Below are 22,577 nucleotides of genomic sequence, written 5' to 3'. Positions count from 1 at the left end.
TGGTTAGTGACCCAGCTGCACTACAGTCGCCCACAGGCATTTGTTAAATTCCTGACACCACCCCGGATTTATGCAATCTGAATTTCCACGGGGGGTTGGGCAGGATCTGTATTTTTAACAAATGCCCTGGGTGCCTCTTGCAACAGTTTCTACACACTAACATATTGTGTAGTTGTTATAACTGGGAGGGTGCCCCTCACAGGAATCAGGCTTTCCTTATTGTAGGAAAAATGTGATCGGGAAATAAGGAGCAGCCTAATGTCAATCACACTTAAAGACATGGATCTGGTTGCTGAAGAAGGTCGGGATTTGTGTATTTCCCTTTGGTTAATTTCACTGTCTGCTGTGCCTGGCGCCCAGCGACCCTCGGCGCGCACCTCAGCTCCCCAAAGCATTTTGAACTGTACTTATTATGCCTCTGGTATAGCGCTTGTCACGCTGTGTCATTGTGTTTTGTGTCTGTCTCCTCCACAAAAAGGGGACCCCACAAAGGCAGGAACCCTGTCCCATTCACCCTGGCTCCCACCTGCACCCAGCTCCTAAGCTCAGACCCCCCACTCCCCGCCCCGTGAACTCTGGCTATACTGGATGAATGGAGGATTGGATCACAGGATCCCCCCACTGCCCGCCCGCCTGTCTCTTACAGCCCCAGGCCTGCCTTCTGCTGCTATTCTGGGTGGGTGCCCCTATCAGGCCTCTGCTCCTGTCTCCCACCTTCCTCTCTTTTCAACTGCAAGACAGTCAAGGGAAGGAAAGAGGCAGGACCTATTCTTGGAGTCAGCTTCATCTCATGGCCAACAGTCCCCACCTTGCAGCTCTCACCGTGAGTGGGGAATTTCGGGGGACCCAGGCCTCAATTTTCTTATCTTAGTCTAGGAGAGTCTATACCTTTTTTAAAACCTGTAGATTACAAGGTGAGGCATGTGTACCGATTACATTGTCAAGACAGAGAGGAACTTGGAACTTTTCTTTCTTTTGCCTTTGATTTTTAAATCTTTTTTTTCCCTAATGATATATAATGTATTCCTATTTTAGAAACCTCAGAAGCTAGAGAAAAATCCAAAGAATCATATTGGCACTCGGAAATGAAGGTCATTGGTGTTTCATCCTATTGCCTTTGTTGGTGCCTCTGTTTATACACACCTTAGTAATGACCGAAGGGTTACTAAAGTGAGTGGCTAGATCACTAGAACAGAGTCTTCATCCTGCAGCTTGCTCGTGCCGGGCAGGCTGAGAGCTCCCAGCTACCCTGAGAAGATTCACAGTCGGGCAAAGGAACAGCTGGACTAGAAAGTCTGGGGACTCGAATCCTGGCTCAGCCGGCAGCTCCCTGGACGGCTCTGAGCATACCCTTATCATAAAACGGCCACAGCTGTCCCGGCTCTGCGACAGGGTCCTTATAAGGCATTGCTCACCCTTTATGTGTGTGCTGTTCTCTAATCAGCAGGGTTTTATTCATTTATTTTTCCTTCAAAGATGTTATTTATTTGTTTGACAGAGAGAGAGGGCAAGCAAACATGAGCAGGGGTACAGGCAGAGGCAGAGGGAGAAGCAGCCTCCCCACTGAGCAGGGAGCCTGATGCGGGACCTTATCCCAGGATCCCAGGATCCCAGGACCTCAGGACCTGAGCCGAAGGCAGATGCCCCACCGATTGAGCCACCCAGGTGCCCAGCTGGGTTTTAAATACAGGCTTTTTTACAACTCCCGGCCCCACTGACAGAACACTGAGTGTCAGTACCTATGCCTAGTATGAAGGTAAGCGATCTGGATCCGGAGCCAGGAGATGTGAGTCTATGTCTTGGTTTGGCCATATCCTTGCATATGACCTTGGGTAAGTCACTTAACCTCTCTGATCCCAGGTTTAGCATCTTTCTGAGGCTCAGTCTTCCCCTCTGTAAAATGGGAATAGCAAGTACCTCCAAGCCTTCTCCCAGGACACTGAATGTTAAAATGCTTTGGGGACCATACCATGCTCCCTAGATGGGAGGCATTACTGCAGCTGTCATCAGATGAAGCTCAGTGCGTTTGAACTGCCGCCGTTCGGCTGTGTCATTCAGCGGAAATGGGTAACGCTGGCCTTGTTGGCTGTGCCTGGGACACACCAGTCATGTGCTTGCCAAGTGGGCAGCACAAGCAAGAGAGGCTTAATCAGGAGAGGTTGAAATCAAGCTGTGGACACAGAGAGGCCAGCCGAGTTCAGGTCCATGACCTCTTGCCACGCAGGCCCTAGAATTATTAAAACGTGTCAGGTTCCTCTTCCCTTTTTCTAACAACCATAAACACCTTTCGGGGGGCTTTCTGTGGGTATCAAACACCTGCATGAAACTAAAAGAAATACATCTGCTCACACCCAAGGATTCTTGCCACAAAGACAACCCCTTAGGAAGCTGGACTGTTTCGTTTTTAGTTTCAGCACCAGGCAGGCCAAGTGGAAGATTTTTCCCTTTTCTTTATCTTTCGGGGGAAAATGTTGCAAGGGGAATATTTTAGCCTGGTCGAAGAAAGGAGACAAGCGAGCATCCCTTTCCCCTTGTGCTGCAAGCTCTGGGACCAAGCGCAGAGGTTAGTGACATGTTCTAGAGAGCTGAGTCCCACAGGATCTGGGGCGTGCCCTTTCTAGCTCACTCTTTCCTGAAGGACTGCCCCCAGCCCTTGGCCACCTAGTGAGGCCGCCCCAAAGGCAAGGAGCTGGAGGCTGGGACTCTCTGCCAACGTAAGCAGTCCAGAACAAGCAAAGATACAGCATGGCCCCTGGGCCGGGCTCCGGGTCCGTCCCCTGCACACAGAGGTGGTAGCCCTGCCTGCCATAGCCAGATGGCGACAGGGGCCCGGGATACTTGGGGAAGCCAAAGGTCAGGCCTTCCTCTCTTGGAGGAGTAATGCCAACAGGGTTTGAGGATCTCCACCTTCCTTGTACCTCCAACACATGAGACTGGAAGAAAAGTCTGCCCTACTTACAGGTCCCTGGAACATGGTGAGAGCAGAGAGGGAGAGTGAACCCACCGAGGCAGCTCTTAGGATCCTTTCTTGCCATGGAAATAAGATTCAGGCAGTCACTCTCTGCCTCTGAGTTGGCCAGGTAGGAGATGGGGTGGACTAGCCCGTCTGTCCAGACCCAGCATGGCCTGCCGCTGGAAGGGTCAACAATGACAACAAACGTCTCACTGGTTTTGTTAGTGGCTCCTGGGACAGCCCTGCGGTAATCACAGAGCTGTTTGGGGGACTGCCCTCTATGGGCAAACCCACTCCGGAGCCAAAACTTCCCAAGAATTGAGGGTTTGGCATTCTGGAGGGAAAACAGCCACCTGATTGTCTGAATTACAGATTTTTAATCTGCTACCTTAGCCACATGAGAAAAGACGAATTTGCATATGGGCCTGACAAACTGGTGGAGTGAGCCTGCCCAGCTGTAGAGAAAACTTAACTCTGGGCTTAAAATAAAACAAAGGTTATTTGAAACTACTTTCACTGGGTTCAAAAAACAGGTTAAATTTTTTTTAAGATTTTATTTATTTGAGAGAGAGCAAGAGAGAGCACGAGTGGGAGGGAGGGGCAGAGGGAGAAGGAGAAGCAGGCTCCCTGCTGTGCGGGCCGTGGGCTCTGAACCCGGGACTCTGGGATCATGACCTGGGCTGAAGGCAGACACTTAACGACTGAGCCACCCAGGCGCCCCCCAAAAAACAGGTTAATTTTTAATGACATCTCCAGTGAGTTGACAGATGACAAATTAGGAAAACAAATGACATGAAGTTGAATGTTTTGACTGAAATTCTAAAAATGTGAGAATGCGTTTGCTGCGCAGATGTTGGACTCCGTGTTTTCCACCCAATCCAAGGATTTTACGAGTTGCCTTTGTTACTATTTAATCCCCGAAGCGAAGTGGACAGAACTGCACATTCAAGTTGGCCTGCCTGCCAGTCTGCCTCTGAGCTGCTTCTGACCTCAGACATACACTCTCTGATGGAATCTGGTTCTTGGACAACTCAGTGTGGGATGCTGGGACTTCCTTCCCAGAGACCCATTGACTGACTGAGCCTGGAGCCAAAAGGGCAGCTATGGCAGTGGCTCAGCTCAGGGTGCAGGCCTGGGGATCCCTGGGGCTTCCCTCTGAGGTCCCTTCTTGGTCCTCTGGCTCTAGTCATGCCTGCCTCTCAGTCCTTGCTTCTCAAAGTGTGGTCCGTGGACCCGCAGTATAGCGTTACCTCGGAGCTTGTTGGAAATTTGGAATCACGGACCCCATCCCAGACCAACAGGATCAGAATCTTCATGTTAACAGGAGAGCCAGGTGATCTGTATGCACATTAGTTTGGGAGTCACTGCTCTAAGAAGTGCTCCTGAGGGACTTCAAGAGCACAAATCTGCCCCTGTCGTTGCTCATTCGGCATGCCCAACTGGGCCCTTTGTGGGAGGGCCAGCTCTCCTGCTTCTCTCCCCATAGCTCTCTACCTTCAATGGTGAAGGCTGGGTTCAAGCTCTGGCTCTGGCACTTACTAGTCATACAATCCTAGGCAGGGGATCTGACTTCTATGACCCTCACTTTATTCGTCTGTAAAATGGAGACAATTACAGCAATCACACAGGTCTGATGTAAGAAAAAGAAATAATGGCGTGAAGACTGGGATTCTCATTCAGTCTCATTTCTCCCTTGGCCCCCACTCCCATGCATTCTGTTGACTGCTGGCTTCTTTGTGAATGTACATTTTTAGGAATCACCCAGCAAAATCCATTGACTTTGGAAGATACTATGTAGTACGGTGGCTAAGAAGAGCATGGGCAATGCAACCAAATGGGCCAGAGTTCAAATATCAACTCTCTCGTGTATTGCTACATTCCTCTCTGAGCCTCGGTTTTTTCCTCTATAAAATGGGTGTGACAGGGAAGTGATGTGACAATCAAACGGGGTAAGTAATGCATGTGAAGTGTGAGGCACACAACAAACACTATCAGTGACAAAGCTCGGTATTATTACTATTATTACCCATCCCCGGTAGCACAGAGAAATGGTGGGAGGGGGGCACAGCTTAAACTGGCACAGCCACGCTGGAAAACAGTATGGAGTTTCCTCAAAAAGGTGAAAATAGAGGGTCTCCTGAGTGGCTCAGTCGGTTAAAGCGTCTGACTCTTGGTGACGGCTCAGGTCATGATCTCAGGGTCGGGAGATTGAGCCCCACATTGGGCTCCACGCTCAGTGCAGAGTCTGCTGGTCCCTCTCCCCCTACTCCCCTCCATCCCTGGCTCTTTCTCTTAAATAAATAAAATCTTTAAAAAAAAAGTTAGGGGCGCCTGGGTAGCGCAGTTGTTAAGTGTCTGCCTTCGACTCAGGGCGTGATCCCGGCGTTCTGGGATCGAGCCCCACATCAGGCTCCTCTGCTAGGAGCCTGCTTCTTCCTCTCCCACTCCCCCTGCTTGTGTTCCCTCTCTCGCTGTCTGTCTCTGTCAAATAAATAAATAAAATCTTAAAAAAATAAAAAATAAAAAATAAATAAATAAAAAATTTAAAAAAAGTTAAAAATAGAACTACCCTATGATCCAGCAATTGCACCACTAGGTATCAGCCCAAAGAATACAAAAACATTAATTCTAAGGGATACATGCACCCCAATGTTTATAGCAGCACTATGTACAATAGCCACCTTATGAAAGCAGCCCAAGTGTTCACTGACTGACAAATGGATAAACAAGATGTGGTATATATACACAACGGAATATTATTCAGCCGTAAAAAAAAATGAAATCTTGCCATTTGTGATGACATGAATGGAGCTAGAGAGTATAATGCTAAGTGAAATAAGTCAGTCAGAGAAAGACAAATACCATATGATTTCACTCATATGTGGAATTTAAGAAACAAAACAAACCAGCTAAGGGAAAAAAGAAGAGAGAGAGGCAAACCAAGAAACAGACTCTCAACTGCAGAGAACACATGGATGGTTACCAGCGGGGAGGGGGTGGGGGGTAGGGGAAATAGGTGACAGGGATTAAGGAGGGCACTTGTGATGGGCACCAGGGGATGATGCGTGGAAATGTTGAATCACTATACTGTACACCTGAAACTAATATTACACTGTATGTTAACTAACTGGAATTTAAATAAAAACTTAGAAAAAAAACTACTACACCATATATGAAAAAAAAGAAAATATCATACAAATATAAAGCATTATCAATGCTGGTATTCCCTGTGCTTATTTCAGACAGCTTTTGGCAGCCAAGTTAGTCCTGACAATTAGTGCTTCTCCCTCTGCCTACAGAGCGTTGCGCTCTACATTACCCACAGGTGTCCTTGACCTGGCCCCACCTGCTTTCTCTCAGTGTAGTCTGGCTGGGGCACTCATGCGGCTTGGCTTGCAATGGCTGGGCGAGAAAAAGGGGCACAGCCTGGAGACCTACAGCGATGCTTTTCAACTGAACCTGCATTTGGAAGCCCTGGGGAGGGGGGGACTTAAAAATCTACCGATGCCTGGGTCCCACCCACTGACATTCATTTGATTGATCTGAGGTGTGTCTAGGTTCTGGGATGCTTTAGGGCTTCCCAGGTGACTCTACAATGCAGCTGGGGTTGAGAGACACCTCTCTTATCTAGAGGAAGAGGAGGAACTCCCTCCTGGTTTATATGCAAGGAATACCTTCCCTAATCTCTACCCCAAAGGGGGGCCCACAAGGAATGCTAATTTATTTCAAAAGCAAACGCCTCCACTCCCAGAAGCAATAAAACATTAAATGGACCCAGAGCCAAATACTTGAACCCTTGATTGATGGGGATATTTTTGCTCTCCTTGTGAAAACCAAATAAAGCAGTTCAGCCTCAGGAGTTTAAAGAGTAGCTTTAGAGAGCAGGGCCCACTGCATGTCCCTCTTAACTCCCCTCTTAAACACCCCCGGGAGCACCCAGTGGCAGCGGAGTGCCCAGAGACGCAGTGTGAATCCACAGGTACCCCATTTGCTATGCAAGCCAACTGACCCTCCAGTTACTAGAGACAGACATAGTGGAACGGTGGGTTCTGGGAAGGCGTTTCAACATTCAAGGTGACACATTAAAACCAAAAAAGATTTCCAATGGATCAGACACCTGAGTCCCTGAGCCTCCCCTCCCCCAGCCCCAACGATTTATTTCAACCTATGAGGAATTCCAGACACCAAAGGGGATTTATTTTTCAGGCTTTTGCAGAACAAACCAGGCAGGCCCCTGCCTACCCTGCTGACACAGGAGTTATGAGTGGCTCTCGAAGCCATTGGTTGCTGGCTCACCTGTGGCTAGAGTGGCCTGACTGGGCAGGTGTGACCTGGGCCACAGGTGATGAGGAGGGGCAGGATTTGAGATCATGGGGAGCATTAGCATCGTGCCCAGCTTTGCCCGGAACCAGTGGTCCTCCCCTGGGCCATGAGCACAAAGGTCTGAACACCCATTCTCTTTCCCACCTGCTGAGAGATGCCCCTGATGGGAGCCTGCTGTGCCCCTGGGCAGAGAAAAGGTCAAGCTGCTGCCCCCCTCTCCACAAGCATACCTGTTGCTCATGCTCATTTCCTCGGATGCACACCCCCCCCACCCCCCACCCCCCGGGTCCTGACTTCTGGACAGACTCGAATTCCGCCTCCAAGACCCAGCCTGAAGCTTTCAGGCCCAACCAACCACGCCACCCTCTGGGCAGCTCCTTAAACACAGTTCCTCCGTAAGTACTTATGACTAGGGGCTGACTGGCATGTGGATCTCATGTAACCACACAGTAACGAGGTCTACCCTTGATTTACTAGGAAAATGAAAGCCATGCAGTTGGGAGGGATAGAGATGGGGGGAGAGACACAGAGATAAAGAGAGACACAGACAGAGGAGACAGACAGAAAGAGGGGGGGGGCATCTTTTCCGGGGATTCTTGGAGGGGCAGCCACTTACCAGTTCCTTCCTGAGCCAGGCTATAGCTTCGTCGATATTTTCAAAGCCTTCCAGCTTGCCAGTGGGCTGGGGCCCAGCGTCCTGGCTGGCACTCCCGTTAGGTGGGGGATGCTGCCTGGGCTCTCTCCTGGGGCATGAGGGCTCCTCCTCCCCACACTCCTCCTGCTCAGCAGCTGGCCTCGGGAAGGGCCATGTCTGCTCTTCCAGCCGGGCCTGCCATTCCAAGTAGGAGGGCCTTCGGGTCTCCAGCCTCAATTTCTCAGTGAGGGCCTTCAGGCTCCGAAGGTGGTCGTCGGGAGGCAGGGCTGCTCCTGCCGTCTCTTCTTCCCCACCTACCACTTCTTCTACTTGGATCTGAGGCACAGACATTCTAGAGCCTGCTGGGGCGGCCAGTCATGGGAAGTGGTGGGGGGCGGTGTGGGAATCTTAGTGGGTGGCAAGGTTGGGTCCCACTCAGGAAGGGTCTCATCCAGCTGGGGTCAGGGATCCTGAGGGCATTGCTGGTATGTGAGCAGCTCCCGGAGCTGACAGGGACCGTGGTTGAGCCACACCGAGTGCCCTCTCCAGAGCTGCTGTGGAGGCTCAGGATTTAAGATTCTTCCCGGAGTCCTGTGGGTGCCATGTTTCACAAAAGGCAGGAACAGACAAGCGTCAGCAGGAATCTTGGGGGCAGATTTGCCAAGAAGATCTATCGGTGCTGAGGTGCAGGCAGATCAGAGACTGGCGGGGAAGCAGGACTGAGCTCCCTCCTCATGGGCAAGGGCAGGCGTTGAGGAGCTGCCGGCTGGTTGGAGGCCCTGCAGGAAGGACGCAAATGATGTCAGTACTAATCCCTCCCCTGGCAGAAGGCCCGCCACAATCCTGAGCTCCTCAGGAGGGGAAACTGAGGCTCCAAGAGGTTAGGTGACATTGCTCGCACAGGACGAGAGAGGCAATTTCAAGCCTTCATTCAACACAGAGAAGTTAATAATAAATCAATGCTCTGCACACACAGTGTTCACTATTTACGAAATGATTCCACCTGCATTATCTCATTCAGTTCTCAAGGCAAGTCTGTAGTTACTTCTTTCTGTCCCCATTTTACACGCAAGAAACCTGAGGCTCTGAGAGTTTGAATGACTCACCAGAGAGCTCCTGGCGATGAGCAAGGACAAGGCTGGGTTGTCTGATTCTGAAGGATCAGGTCTCTCCTCTGAGCGACAGCGAAACTGTGGGTCCCCAGGCAGGCACAGTTGTGCCTTGGGGTCCCTGGACCGCTGACCCCGCCCCACCCCGCCCACCACAGCCCTTGTCCTCAGGCGCTTGCTCTTCCAGCTCTTATGACACACTCTCAGCTCCTTCCTCCAAGAACAACACCTTACCTCACCTCTTCCGAGGAGGAAGCAAATAAACCTGCAACGGCTGAGGGAAGAGCCGAACTCACTCAAGGATTGTTAAACCGAGCGAGGATTGTGACTCACAGTTCTAGAAAGATGGTTCTCCCATTTACCTAAAACGCCCACACTGCAGTGCCTCATGGACAAGGGCTGAGGCTCTCTGATCTGATTTGATCCTCCCATCTCTGGGGAGGTGGTCTGAGCGCAGGGTAGAGAAGTAACTCTGAGTCTGAGTGAGACCCCAGCCTCCCAGCCACATTCCTGTGCCCACAGGGTCCAGGCAAGTGGAGATGGGTAGATCAGAGTAGGGCACATTTGACTTGGACACTTGGACGGACGAGAGAAATCCTTGGTTCTCAGGCTCATCTTTAAAAACGTGTGCTGAGGGCATGCAGAAAAAGAATGAATTTGTATGGCATGATGTCCAAGATAAAGCCAACATGAAAAAAACCAAGACATTCATAGTCTGGAGACTACATTGTTGGTGTGGGAAAGGAGGAGAAGGGGCAGATTCTTATTGACTTCTATGTGCCTAAAAGATCTCTGCGAGGAGAAAAACTAAAACTGATTACTTGTTTGGGTGATGGAAACTGGGCACAGGGTGTTGGTGGACAGGCATAGGAAGAGACAGAGAATTGGAGCGGAGCAAAAAAAAAAACACATACTCGGTCCCCCAGGGAGGCTCTGGGGCTTCTCTCCCACCTGGCGGGGGAGACATTCAAGAAGAACCAAGCTTGCTACAATCTGTGATCCCCGCCTGAAACTCCATCTGACCAGAGGAAGTCTGGATGTCCTCCCCAAGCTCTGAGCCTGGCCCATCTGGGGGCATCCCTGAGGAATGAGTGGGAATATTCTACCCCAACTAATGGCAGAGAAAGCTAGTTCTCACCTCCAGCCACCCAGATGGGACTCCCCAGAGGAACTTCCATGATAATGAATTTCCAGGCTCCAGTCCCAGGGGTTCTGATTCAATTAATCTGGGGTGGGACTCAGCCATCAGCATGGTTTTAAGGCTCCCCAGGGAATGTGAGTGAGTGGCCAGGACTGGGAACCACTGGTCTTGAGCCAGAAACACTAGACCAGGGATCAGATGGCCACGCTGTAGGTGCTGTCAGGCTTGCTGAGCCTCAGTATTCTTGCCTATAAAATGGGGGTGATAATCTCCTAGGTTTGGGGGATTGGCAGAACTGAGGTTTATACGCACTTTCTGCAGGTTTAGCATGCTTTGCGAATGCAGGGTGTTCTCACGAAGGGCTTTCTGTGCAGTCTCAAGGTCACACAGGCTTCCTTAGCATCTCTCCGAATCTAAAGACCTATTAGCAGCCCCTCCCAGGCGCCAGCTGCCTCTTTGCGGAGATGCCAGAAAGTGCTGTGAGTGTGCCTCGGGGCGGCTCTACATTACAGGACTTCTTTCCGCCAGACAGGGGAGCTCTGATGGTTTCCAGTGAAGCTTTTTGGAGAGGATCTAATCGCAGACAGACCGTAAGCTCTCTCCACACCACAGTTGCGTGAGCAGAGGACACGGACTGGAAGTCCTCCCTGCTCTCCCTGAGCTGCACAGTTCACTGCAGAAGGCAGGGGCAGCTGTGGCTAGAGGGAGAACCTGTTAGGGGAGGGTCTTCCCTTTGGAGTGGGAAAGAGCTATGACTCCGTGACTTTATGAGGCTGCCTCCAAGGGTAGGGGAGTTTATTTTAATTGGTGGTTTCTAAAGCAATCCAGAGAAGGCCTATGAAGACGGGGTCAGAAGGACTTGGAGGCATTAACAGGAGCGCCAATGCGCTGTGAGTCAGCTAATGATGATCCTTTGATCGGCGGAGCTTAGGGAGTGTGTGGAAGAACCCAGGTACGCATCCCCTCGCTCAAGCCACCCAGTGGCCCCGAGGAGCAGGTGGGATCACCCCATTCCACAAAGGAGAAAATCGAGGTTGGGAGGAGTGAAGTGAGTCAGCCCCAACCACAGACAGGTGCCGGTCGCCAGACTTGCATACAGTCTTCGGACACTGGCCGGCCTCTGCCGACTCCAGAGGGCATGGGCCTTGGGGTTAGACGCCCATGGGCGCTTCTCGACCATTCTGTGCCTCTGCGTCCTCTTCTAAGACGTGGGGATAACCACGATCGTCTACATAATTTGCTGGGCTCGGTGCAAAATGAAAATGCAGAGCTCCTTGTGGAAAAGTATGAAGAATTTAAAGACGGCAGCGCAGAGCGTTTCCTCAAGCACGGGGCCCAGAGGGGCTGCCAGGGTTCCTTGCTCATGAAGCCAGCCCTGGTGCTAATAATATCAGCTTCATGGGCCATTTCAAGGATTGAAGTAACAAATAATCGAGCCCTTCACACGTTGCCTAATCTATGGTGAACCCTAGACAACGTTGTACTTTAAAACTTATTCCTAAGATGATGAAACCTATCAGTGCTACATCAGTCATGTGACCAGATAAACTGTGCGCTGCACTGAGCAGTCACCCCCTTCAGCCCGGACATGCTGGGTGGCCTGGGCACTCCATGCACCCTGCATCCTTCCCTGGAAGCTGACTGAGATGAAGTCGATGGGCTCCACCTCCCCCCAGATGTTCAGGTCTCCCCTTTAGAGTCTCATCCCGCAGTGGTGACTAGCAGGTCTGCCACAGGAAAGAGGAAAAAAGCTCAGCTTAGGAAAACACCACTCTCTATCCCCACTCCCTTCCCCCCCTGCTCCTATTCTAAACACCCCTGTCCATGGCTCAGGTGCCCCAGAGTGACCAGCTTTGACAGTGTGTTATCCACATAGTAAGAGCAAGGGCAGGGGGGCTGAATGCCTCAGCTCTGGCCCCAGATCTGCTCCCCAGAAACCGAGTGTTGGGGCTCAGCTCTCTCCTCTCAGCCTCCGTTTCCTCCTCTGTACAAGTGGGCTTCCTACCCCAACCCGCCTCATGAGGATGCTGTGAGCATCCGCTGAAACCTGGTACATGAAAGTTCGCTGCCACCTTTGAAGAGCTGTACCCACCTGAGGATTATTACTAGCATCAAGGCATGTGCGGGGTGTGGAGAGGCCTGAGTCAGGGACTCGCCACGTGAGGGGCGTGGTCACCCGTAGCAGGCAGGGACAGAGCCCTAGACTGTTTCCCATGGCCCCCAGCACATGCATGTGGTGAAGATTTGTTGAAACAGGACCCGCTCTCAGTCCGCCTGGTCCTCAGACGGTGTCCCAGGGATCGCTGCCCCTCTGGATGCCCTGGTGTCCGAGAGCCCCTGTGGAGTTGTTCCCTCCCTCTCCAGCTAGGCTGCTGGGAGCTGAGCTGGAATGTCACCGACTCAGGTCACTGCAGGGATGTGGGCACTCAGCTGGGTGCAGGGGAGCCAACGCCAGCCCTGGAGGGCTCCCTGGTCTGAAAGGGCAGTAGGGACTTCCCTTTCCCCTGGACAAACCAGGGATGTGGGAGCGCTGGCCCTGAGAGGAAGAGCCCTCCAACACCTGGGCAAAGGGGCTTGCTTTATATCTAACCTAAGTCCTTCCTGACGCTGGGGAACACATTTTCTCTCACTCTGAGCCTTGCAAAGGCAGACAGCCTGGGGAGGAAAGCCAAAGGATACTGGCAGAACCAGGCGCCCAGAAAAACAAGGTCAGACCCTAATCCCACCAGGCCCAGGCGTGCCCTGCCAGTCAGGCCACCCGGCTGCCGGGGGAAACGTGAAATTTCCCGCAACAGAAGACAAGCCTCAGGGGCGCATCCACCTTTTTGTAGTAGCAAGAAGCCAGCGCCCCAGGACCTACGCTGCCCAGGAGGACTGCTGCTCAAACACGCTCCTGGCTCACTCGCGCCCACAGTGGCTGCTGCAAGGGAGGCTGCGCCAGCCATGAGCTAATTCTCAGGCTGCTGGGGGAGCCAGGTGGGTGCAGCTCCATCATCAGCCAATTATGCCCTTGTGTCATTATGACCTAATCTGTTCACTTGGACAACTTTCAGACCCACTTCCTAGATGGACTCCATGGGCAGGGAAGGGCGCAGGGGCTGCTAACCCATTCTCTCTGTCGCTCCCTGTCTCTGTCTCTCTCAGGGGCGAAGGTAGGAGGAGCCCATTGCCTGGCTGCGCTCACTCCCTGTTGCTCTACGGTCTAAGGCACTCAAAAGCCACCCTCGCCCTGTTTGGATCCCCAGGCTCATGCCTGCTCCCTGCTGTCTGAGGTTCTTCCCTAGAACTGTTTCGTTTCTTCTCCACGGTATGCAATTTCCCCAGTGCTCCTGTCCCATGGAGTAGCTCGCTCTCTCACCCCCTCGGGGCTTTGCATAAGCTGTTCTCTCGGCCTGGAACACCCTTCCCTTCCTCTACCCATCATTTCTCAGGGGTTTTCTTTTTCAGGAAGTGTTCCTTGACTTGCCCCAGCTGCTTGTGCCTGGGATGCAAGGAGAGCACATCAGAGAAACAATTATGTCACCACAACAATATTAGCTAACGCTTACTCAGAGCGGACCATGCCAGGCATTGTTCTAGGAGCGTTACATGTACAAACACAGGAATCCTCACAAGAACCCCACAAGGCAAGTAGTATCGTTGTCTCCATTACACACATGAGGAGACTGAGAGACACAGAGAGGCTGAGTAGCAGAACTAATGAATGGGAAAGTGGAGATTTCACCTCTGCAGTCAAGCTCCAGGCTGGCTCATCTACCACTGGGCTTACTGGCCCTCTCAAACCATAGCACTGCTACAAGGAACTTTCCTGATGGTTCCTTCATAAGACTCTGAGCTTCATGAGGATAAGAACCAGATTTTGCATCCTGGAACACACAGCACTTGCCACCATGCTGCTCTCTCTAAACATCTGTGGAATGAACGAGCAAATAGAACAGTTAGCCACCTGGGCCCCCACTCCATGCACTGTGGCCTGTGCTCATTCAAGTCTGAGCCAGTCTGGGCAGGTTCACAGAAGCAGAGGGGACCTGGTCCCCTCACCGCCTGTCCTCATGAGCCCTGCCCTGACCTCAGAGTCCCAGACCCTCAGGCCCTAGGAAGACAGGAATAGCCTCATCCTGCTTCAAGTGCCAGGACTGGGAGCTGGCACGTGGGCCAATCCAGCATCACAGGTGTAGCTGGAGGACTTCCTCTGTGTCCAGCATTGTGAGGTAATTTCCACCCTGGGTCCTTTCTCTCTTCTGGAAAGAGAATTTCTCTGTGTGCTTCCTGTTGAGTAAGGGACAGGCGGGGTTAGATAGGGAGAGAAAGGTAGGGGGCTAGGTGATTGGGCCCACCAAAAATCCCAGAAATGCTGAGGCGTAACAACCAGAGATAAGGGAACAGAACCACACCACCTCATTTGTCTTAAACAGCAGAGACGAGATAGTCAAAGGAGAAGTAATCATGGTGCTATCAGGGGTGACATCAAGAGGATTCAAGTTCCCTGGTCAGTTTTCTATAAAAGACAGACCATAAAAGCCCTCAGGGGTCCCTATTCAGGAGCCCTCTCACTCTAGGGAGATTTTTTCTTTCCTTTCTGTTCTCACCTTCACTGAATAAACTTCCACTTCACTTCACCCTTTTGTGTCTGTGAGATTAATTTTTTGACTCAGTGAGACAAGAACCCCGAAACCCTTTCAGGATGTGCATGCCTTCTCCGGCCTGAGTAGGTGGTCACATGACCCCAGCTGGGCCAATCAGAGTCTTCCTAGGTTTCCTTACCAGAACTATCCAGAAACCAGCCATGGTCCATGCTGACCTGGGGTTGCTGGGGGCCATCTTGGTCACCACAGGGAGAAACTGTGTTTCTGACATTTATCACGAACATAAGCATGTGTTGGACAAAGAATATAAAATAACACTGTAGATATTTGTTGGTATTTGTCTTGTTTGTTTACCATATCCTGCTTCCAAGGGGCTCTCCATGTTGTGCCGGACAGCAGGCAGGCAGGGTACCTGTCCTCTGAGCAGAGAGGATCAGCTCCTCCCTCCTTCCTGTCCCATGCCCTGACACCTAGCTGAGAGTAGGCGACTTGAGCTTGGCCAATCCGATGCTCAGGCCCAGGCCTCAGAATGGGGGATGTGGGGCGCCTGGGTGGCTCAGTCAGTTAAGCGTCTGCCTCCGGCTCAGGTCATGATGCCAGGGTCCTGGGATCGAGCCCCTGCTTCTCCCTCTCCCTCTGCCTGCTGCTCCCCCTTCTTGTGATCTCTCTCTCTCTAATAAATAAATAAAATCTTAAAAAAAAAAAAAAAAGGACGTGGTGTGCCTGAGGCCCAGAAGGAGAAATGGTTAGGATTCATTTGTGGCCAGATGAACCTTGGAGGCAGATGTGAAGTGCAGGGGAAATGGCATTATCTTAGCCAGATCATCCCTGCTAAAGGACAGTTGCAGGACGTGATATATAATAAGAAATATATATTTGGTTTCCATCCCCAATTTCTGATACAGAGCTCCTGAAACCCTTGGAATGTCCTTAAGTGATAAGAGCAATTAAGAATATTTCTTGTTGTAATGTCTGGGTTTTGTCCTTAGTTCTTGAAATAGCTCTAGAGCCAGAGAGGTGAAAGGAGTGTCTTACTATTCATAACAAGCCCCTTTCAACCTCACCGGAGTTTATGTTAATGGGGGGACTCACAGAAAGCCCACTCTGTGATGAGAAGGTTGGAACTTTCAGCCCAGCCTCTGCCCTGGGAGGTGGGGGGGAGGGGCTGGAGATTGAGTCAATCACAAATAGCTAATGATTTAATCAATCATGCCTATGTAATGAGCCTCCATAAAAACCCTACCCGAAGGGGTTCAGAGAGCTTCTGGATTGGTGCACGCATGGAAATTCTGCGGGGGGGGGGCGGGTGGCGCACCTGGAGAGGGCACGTGAGTTCTGCACCCCTTCCTCACACCTTGCCCTGTGTACCCCTTTATTGGCAGGTGAATGCAAGGAAATGCTTCCCTGAGTTTTGTGAGCCATTCTAGCAAACTAGTGAATCAGAGGAGGGGGTTGTGAGCAATTCCCAATGTATAGTCAGCAGGTCAGAAGTCCGGGTGACAATCTGGGACTTATAGTTGTCGTGCAAAGCCGGGAGCAGTCTGCGGGACTGAACCCTTCACCTGCGGGTTCTGACACTGACTTCAGCTCGATGGTGTCAACATTGAGGGAGATCATAGGACACCAACTGCTGCCTGCAGAGAGCTGGAGGGTTGTTTGGTGTGGAAAAATCACACATCTGGTATCAGAAGTGTTTTGGGGGTATTATGTGAGTAAAAACCTAAAACCCCACGGAGTCGGTGTCAGGCAAACCGTTTAATTCACAGGGCCTTGCCTCCCACTCTGTTTTCTGGAGCTGCCTTGGCTCTGCCTGTTGTCTCCCTTGGGTCTCTACCTTCCGCCAATTCTGTGAACTCCTTGCAGCAAGACTGTTTTCTGGTGCTTAGACCGAGAGCCCTGACTGAAAGAAGAGGGGGATGTATAATTCATTTGGGGAGACAGAATCCATCCCTGAGGGCTCAGCAGTGTCCTAAAACAGCATGCCAACTACAAAACTCTCCCCTCCCTGAGAGGCAGGCGGGGCCCCCTCCAGCTGAGAATTACAGGGACCCGTTTTGAAAGTGGGGTTGGTGCAGTGCCCCCCCTGTAGAGTTATAGCAAGGATGAGAAGGGCTTGGTGGACTGTTATGCATCTTAGAAACTTAAATTCAGGGCAGCTCAGGCCACAACTCACACCTGGATTTTTTATCTTTCCTTTTCTAAAGCAGCTAATTTTTTTCCCCAGGTGGGTGAGGGGTCAATAGGTCTGGGGTGTGGAGGCGGAGTTTGACAAGGCAGGCTTCTTCAGCCAGGTTTAATCATAAACCCACAATGCTTATCTTAAATGGAGGAGTGGGGGGAGGGGAGGCCGACTCAGGCCTGACCTCCGGTGGTGGCCCATGGTGGCCTTCTAGTGAACGTCTAGTGTGTGCTCCGCACACTGGCAGGAGTGCTCATGACCCGGGCTGAGGGGTCGGGGGATACAGCCCTGTGCCCCACAGAACTACCCAAAGGAGCCAGGGAGCTTCGAGGAGCTGCCAGAAAGCGGGTTTTCTCTCCTGTCAGAGGTTGCCATGGTGACCGAAGCAGGAGGGGACACCTGCTGGTCTGGCCCTCCATAGCTCATCTTTATTCCATGTCTTGGTCTGAGCCGCTGTCGGGAGGGAGCTCCTGAGATGGGAATGACATCTTGCAGAGACTGGACCCTGGTGGGGGTAAACTGTGCTGGGACACTGTGTGTGTAGGGGGGGGGTGTTACACGGTCGCATGTGTGCTCTGGGTGTATGGTGGGGGATGACAGTAAGGGAAGGGGGATGGTACCAGGGTTGTGCCTGTCGGTGGGATCTTCCTCAAATGCCCCCCACGATCTACAGACCTCAAGGGACAGCTGCCCGCCCAGAAGAACACTTCATTTCCCGCTCCTGGAAGTCATCTCTTTGCTGCCTGGATGACCCCTCCTGGCAGCAAGTCACTGTGAGAATCCAGGCATTTCATCTGAGAGTCCGAGGCTCGGCTGCCTGCCCTCAAGCCTCGGCTCGGTCAGCTGGCCTCCGTCTGATTGCATGCACCCAGTTCATGCGTGTCCGCTCACATGCCCCCTCCACACAGACACCGGCTCTGACCATCGTACCGAGATATCCTTCTTCGTTTCAATCCCTAGCTGTTGTCACCCATCATACAACTATGATGGTATATGTGGATTTGTTTACTTGTTTACTGTGCATTTCACCCACTAGAACGTAAGCTCCACGAGGACGGTGACGTTCTCTTGCTCACTACTGTGACCCTAGCACTCCCAACACAGTCGGTGTCAGTAACTTTGTTGAAGGAATGAATGACTAGCCTGTCTGGGGCCTCCCTGCTCCTCACAAAGACTAAAGCTCTGCTTTCCAGCTCAGCCAAGGGGTTGCTTCCACTCAAAAGTCCTCACGGGTGCCTGACCCACCAGGTCGTTCTTTGAATCCCCCCTGGCACTGGCCTCCACGATGCTCACCGCACATGAGCCTGTTCGACCTTGAGCCGTGGAAGTGTCCCGCCTCCCTGACCAGATGTCTAGCTTCTCAATAGGAAGAGCATCGCTTCCTCTTTTGCATCCTGAACACAAGGATCTACAAACAGTAGATGTTCAATAAATGCTGAGGATGGCGGGGCTGTGAATTAGTGAACACACGCCAGCTGGAGTCGTTCTGCCTCCAAATCTGCCCAGCAGGAGACCTCCTGCAAGTTCACAGGCATGACTTTCAGGGTCAGAAAGAGTCTGACGGGGAAGCAGGTGGCTTGGGGGGCTGGCCTCCCCTTGAGGCTTTATCCTTCCCCTGTAACCTCATGTTTGAATGTGGCTGAGTCTTTGAGGCTACTTGAAACACCACCTCATTCTACAGCCTTCTATGTTCTTTCTGGGTGGAACCAATCGCTTCTTCCCCTGACAAAATCTTTTTAGTACTTTTCTGCACCAACTAGTCTAGGTATTTGCCATGTCTCTCCTTGGATTGCATTAGTTAGCTAGGGTGGGAGAGAAAAGAGTCCCCCGCCTGAGAGTCAGCTCCAGGGACCCTGTCCCATCCCGAGGGACCGCAGCAGCTCACTTCCCCTCTCAGGGCTTCTGCTTCTCCCCTGCAACATGGGCAGTGTGGGTGCAGCGGCCTCTGCACTTCCTTCCACCCTGACATGCGCAGAGTCTACACCGCAGCAGCCGGTGGGTGGTCACCATGTCCCCGAGCTGCACCCGGGAGGGTAGGGGGCAGAGGAACCCACTTACCCACACTCCCCTGGGAAGCTCGGTCTCCGGCGTCCAGTGCTAATGGTTGTACCTCCACGTATCATTCAAAGTTCCTATTTCCTTACCTGGAATAACAAGAACGATCACACTGATTTTGAAATCACCCCGTACACGAAAGTTCACAAGTTCTTCCCCACACACGATAGTCTGGGCTGGAGAGGCCTTCCTCAGAGTTCAGCCACAGACAAACCACAGACCAGAGACATCTCGAGACATGCGTGGGGTCACACAGCTCCGTTAGTGGGGTTTTCTGGGCTTGGGTTCCTCTTCTGACTCCCAGTTGAGCTTTTACTGTCTAGAATACCTGGAAACCTTGCTTCAACTCGCTGGGATATTGTGAGGCAAGATTCGATAAAAAAAAAACCACTTGTTCAGACCTTTGCACATTCTGAGTCCTCAGCCCATGCTGAATAATTGATGGGCTCTGCTCCCCGCAGCTCAGAGCAGATGCACAGGCCTCCTGCCACACGCAGGGCTGGGAACAGGAGACCTTTCCTATCTTTTTGCCCAGTGAAAAAAGTTGCCCAGAAAATCACCAAGAAAGAGTTGTGCTTCCCTGTTGCTGCAGGGACAGCAACCCCCCCCACCCCAGATCTAATTTACTGCCTCACTGAAAGGAGAGGAGAAAGTGCAGGGCTGCTGCAGGGAGGGGGCTGCTGGGCCACCCGGAGTCGAGGAGTCAAAGCCATAGTGTCCCCTCCAAGGCTGTGAGGCCCTGGGAAAGGGCTGCTTTGCTCTGACAGGCAGGAAGAAAGGTATCTGAGAATCCTCAAGTCCCATGAGGGGGAGGGGCAGGGGGAGGGGAAGGGGGAGGAAGGGGGGTAAGGAGCCATGGGAAATGAGGAGTCTGAATCAGGGGCCCTCCTCCAGGGAGAGCATGATGAGGCAGAGCTGCCCAGGAGGGGGCTGAGGCAGCCTGTTGCCAACCCGGCCCACAGCTGCATGTGACCACAGCACTTTTCTGGCCAAAGGCCATGGCATTGGGGATTAGGGGGTAGAAAGCTGACGCAGAGTGGCCTTTACAGCAATTGGCAGAGATCAAAGTAGAAGGCAGTTCAAGCCGGTGCTCTGGCTATAAAAGTAGGGAACATTTCACAGCTGACTGAAACTCAGGGTGCCACTTCACAGCTAAGGGCGCTGGGGTGTACACTGTCCCCCTGTGGAGTGCAGCCCACCAAAGTGTGTCCCGATGGGGATGCGTCTCAGCCCCCACACAAGGCAGATTTAGGACTATCCAAATCCACAGGATAATTGGCTTCCACTTCAAATAAGCAGAATCAACCAAGTCCAGCTCAAATGGGAATTTGTTTTGATGATGGGCTTTCTATTTTACTCTGCATTACAAGTTCCAAAGCCTAATGGTTTAGCAAGGACTTCCTAAGAAGTTTCGTGGTGTGCTCTGTTCTTGAAGTCACTTCTCTTTCATACTCTGTCTGGGCGTGCTGACCTCTCCAGGGATTGAAGTGCCCTTAGAGTTTCCCTGTATTTGGGCAGGGCCCGTCCTTGGCCGCCTAGCAATGTCCAGCGCTGCCTGCAGCTAACCCGAGGGGCAGGACTGTGCCCACCCTGGGGTTTGGAGGGAACACTGGCTCAGGAAGAACAGAAAGTGGGATGTGTTACCTTGCTCCCCACTCGTGTCAGCTTGAGCTGCATGTAGCTGGGCTGTGGAGCTGCCTGAGTTCATCCCTCACAGAGGGCGGGGACTGGTAGCAGGAGAAAGAGATAGAGCAGGTTAGGGATGGGGCAGGGCTGCGTGCTGGGGGACAGGGCTTGATAGCCCAGTCCCAACATTTCACCAATTCTACCACCTTGCGTAATTGCTTTAACACTCTAGGCCTCAAGTTCCTCATCCATGGAATGGTGTTCATAATGGAACCTACCTCAAAGCTTTGGAAGGTCCCAATGCGATAGAGTGTATGTGAATTCTTAGTCAGGCCTCTAATAGGACTGTCCCCTCCCGTCCATGACAACACTTGACTGGGCCTCTCCTTGACCTACCAAAGGACAGAATGGCTGCCAGACCATTCAAGTTAGCTCCTGTGTGTCTGTGTGCTCCAGAACGCTCGAAGCATCACTTTCCTGTCAGCTCAGTACTCTGGGCTGCTCAAATCATCTTTCTAACCTGCAACCCGGATCAGACTCCACACTCCTTGAGGGCAAGACCATTGTCTTACCTGGGATACAATGCCTACTATTGATCTTAAAACCCTTCACAGACGTCGTCGCGAGAGAGATGTTCTGTGTGGTTTCATTAGGCTAGCTGCAGCAAGGGTGCATTCAAATCGGGACTCCCCAGTCCTGGCCAGCAGCCTCAGGCAGAGGGTCTGTGCCCCAGAGGGGGCTGTGACAGGGGCTTTGGCGGTTTTCTCTCTGCTCAACACCGGGCATTTAATAATGAACAGAGTAAGTGTTAGAAACGCATTCTCCTTGGTGAAAACAGAGGTATTCAGGATATGTGGGTTGGCCAAAATTACTTGAGACGTTCTTGACCTGGAAAGGCAGGACTAAAGAGTCTAGTGAGCTCTCAGGGGAGGTGTGGTTAGGACACCTAGAGAGACAGATGGCTGCGACCTCACTGAGTCCACAGAACAAGCTGAATGAATTCTGCTGGGCCTGAATGCAAATAGTTGTTCAAAATATGTCTACATAGGGGCGCTTGGGTGGCTCAGATGGTTAAGCGTCTGCCTCTGGCTCAGGTCATGATCCTGGGTCCTGGGATGGAGCCCCAAGTCAGGCTCCCTGCTCAGTGGGGAGTCTGCTTCTCCCTCTCCCTCTGCCTCTCCCCCTGCTTGTGCTCTGTCTCTCTCTCTCAAATGAATAAATAAGATCTTTTAAAAAATGTCTACATAGATGGCAGAATGTGGTCTGAGGGCTTGTTTTCATCCAACCTGCTAATGAGGTTCACCTTCCCTTGCTTCAAGTTTGCAGCGGTTGCCGTCCAGCAAATAAACAACCACCCACCCAGCCAAACCCTGGAGTTATGACCGAATGGGCGTAAGTCACTTCATAGTGTCTCAGGGTCCCCAGGGCACAGCATATGTCAATGCTCACAGGATTAAGGAGGTACTGTCACTTTTCACTTTATGGGCGTGGGGGTAGGGGGATATAGTCTGGGCCCTGAAAGGCCTTCCAAGCAAGGATCTCATCGTACTGTGTACTCATCGCCCTGAGAGCTCCCCAGCTGGCCTCCGGGGCTGAAGTGCCCGGCTCATACTCAGAAGCTCTGCTGGCTTCCTGGTATGAGGAAATGCTGCTCAGCCTTCAGTAAGCCCCGACACTGTGGCCACAGTGGAGGTCACTGTCAGGGCCCATTGTGTACCTGGAAAACCGGCTCTGAGCTGGGCCTTCCCTTCGAGATCTCAAGGGGCAAGCCCTATGAGGAAGTCTTTTGGGACCCATTACTAGTTCCCACAATTAGATCAGATTCTGGGGGTGGCTGTATGTGTGGGGGGGATTTCTGGCCATACTGGAGACTGTCTTGAAGAAATGGAGCTCAGGCTGTACCCCTGGCTGTACCCCTGGATAAGCTGAACGCTGGCCCCTTCCTGGGGCTCTGCAAAGGCTGCTGGGCAG

At 52.0% G+C, this 22,577-nt stretch overlaps 1 protein-coding gene across 2 annotated transcripts in view; it reads right to left on the bottom strand.

The window, feature by feature from the left end:
- The window catches only part of FAM167A (family with sequence similarity 167 member A), a 40,072-nt gene that overhangs the window by 14,473 nt on the left and 3,022 nt on the right, over positions 1–22,577 (bottom strand). Inside the window, exons 2-4 of one of the 2 annotated variants that reach the window (XM_087866594.1) lie at positions 20,625–20,707; positions 18,984–19,069; positions 7,893–8,689 (exon numbers count right to left, since the gene is read on the bottom strand). In XM_087866594.1, coding sequence (XP_087722720.1) covers positions 7,893–8,261 — 369 coding nt within the window. In that variant the 5' untranslated portion in view covers positions 8,262–8,689; positions 18,984–19,069; positions 20,625–20,707. The remainder of the gene's footprint in view (positions 1–7,892; positions 8,690–18,983; positions 19,070–20,624; positions 20,708–22,577) is intronic. The other variant, XM_045799404.2, reaches the window with a different exon arrangement.

This window comes from Ursus americanus, chromosome 13, assembly GCF_024610735.1.
Source record: "Ursus americanus isolate L20-20 chromosome 13, mUrsAme1.1.p, whole genome shotgun sequence".
Classification (NCBI taxonomy): Eukaryota; Metazoa; Chordata; class Mammalia; order Carnivora; family Ursidae; genus Ursus; species Ursus americanus.
Note: the sequence above shows the minus strand (reverse complement) of the source record. Positions and strands in the feature narration are given on the sequence as shown.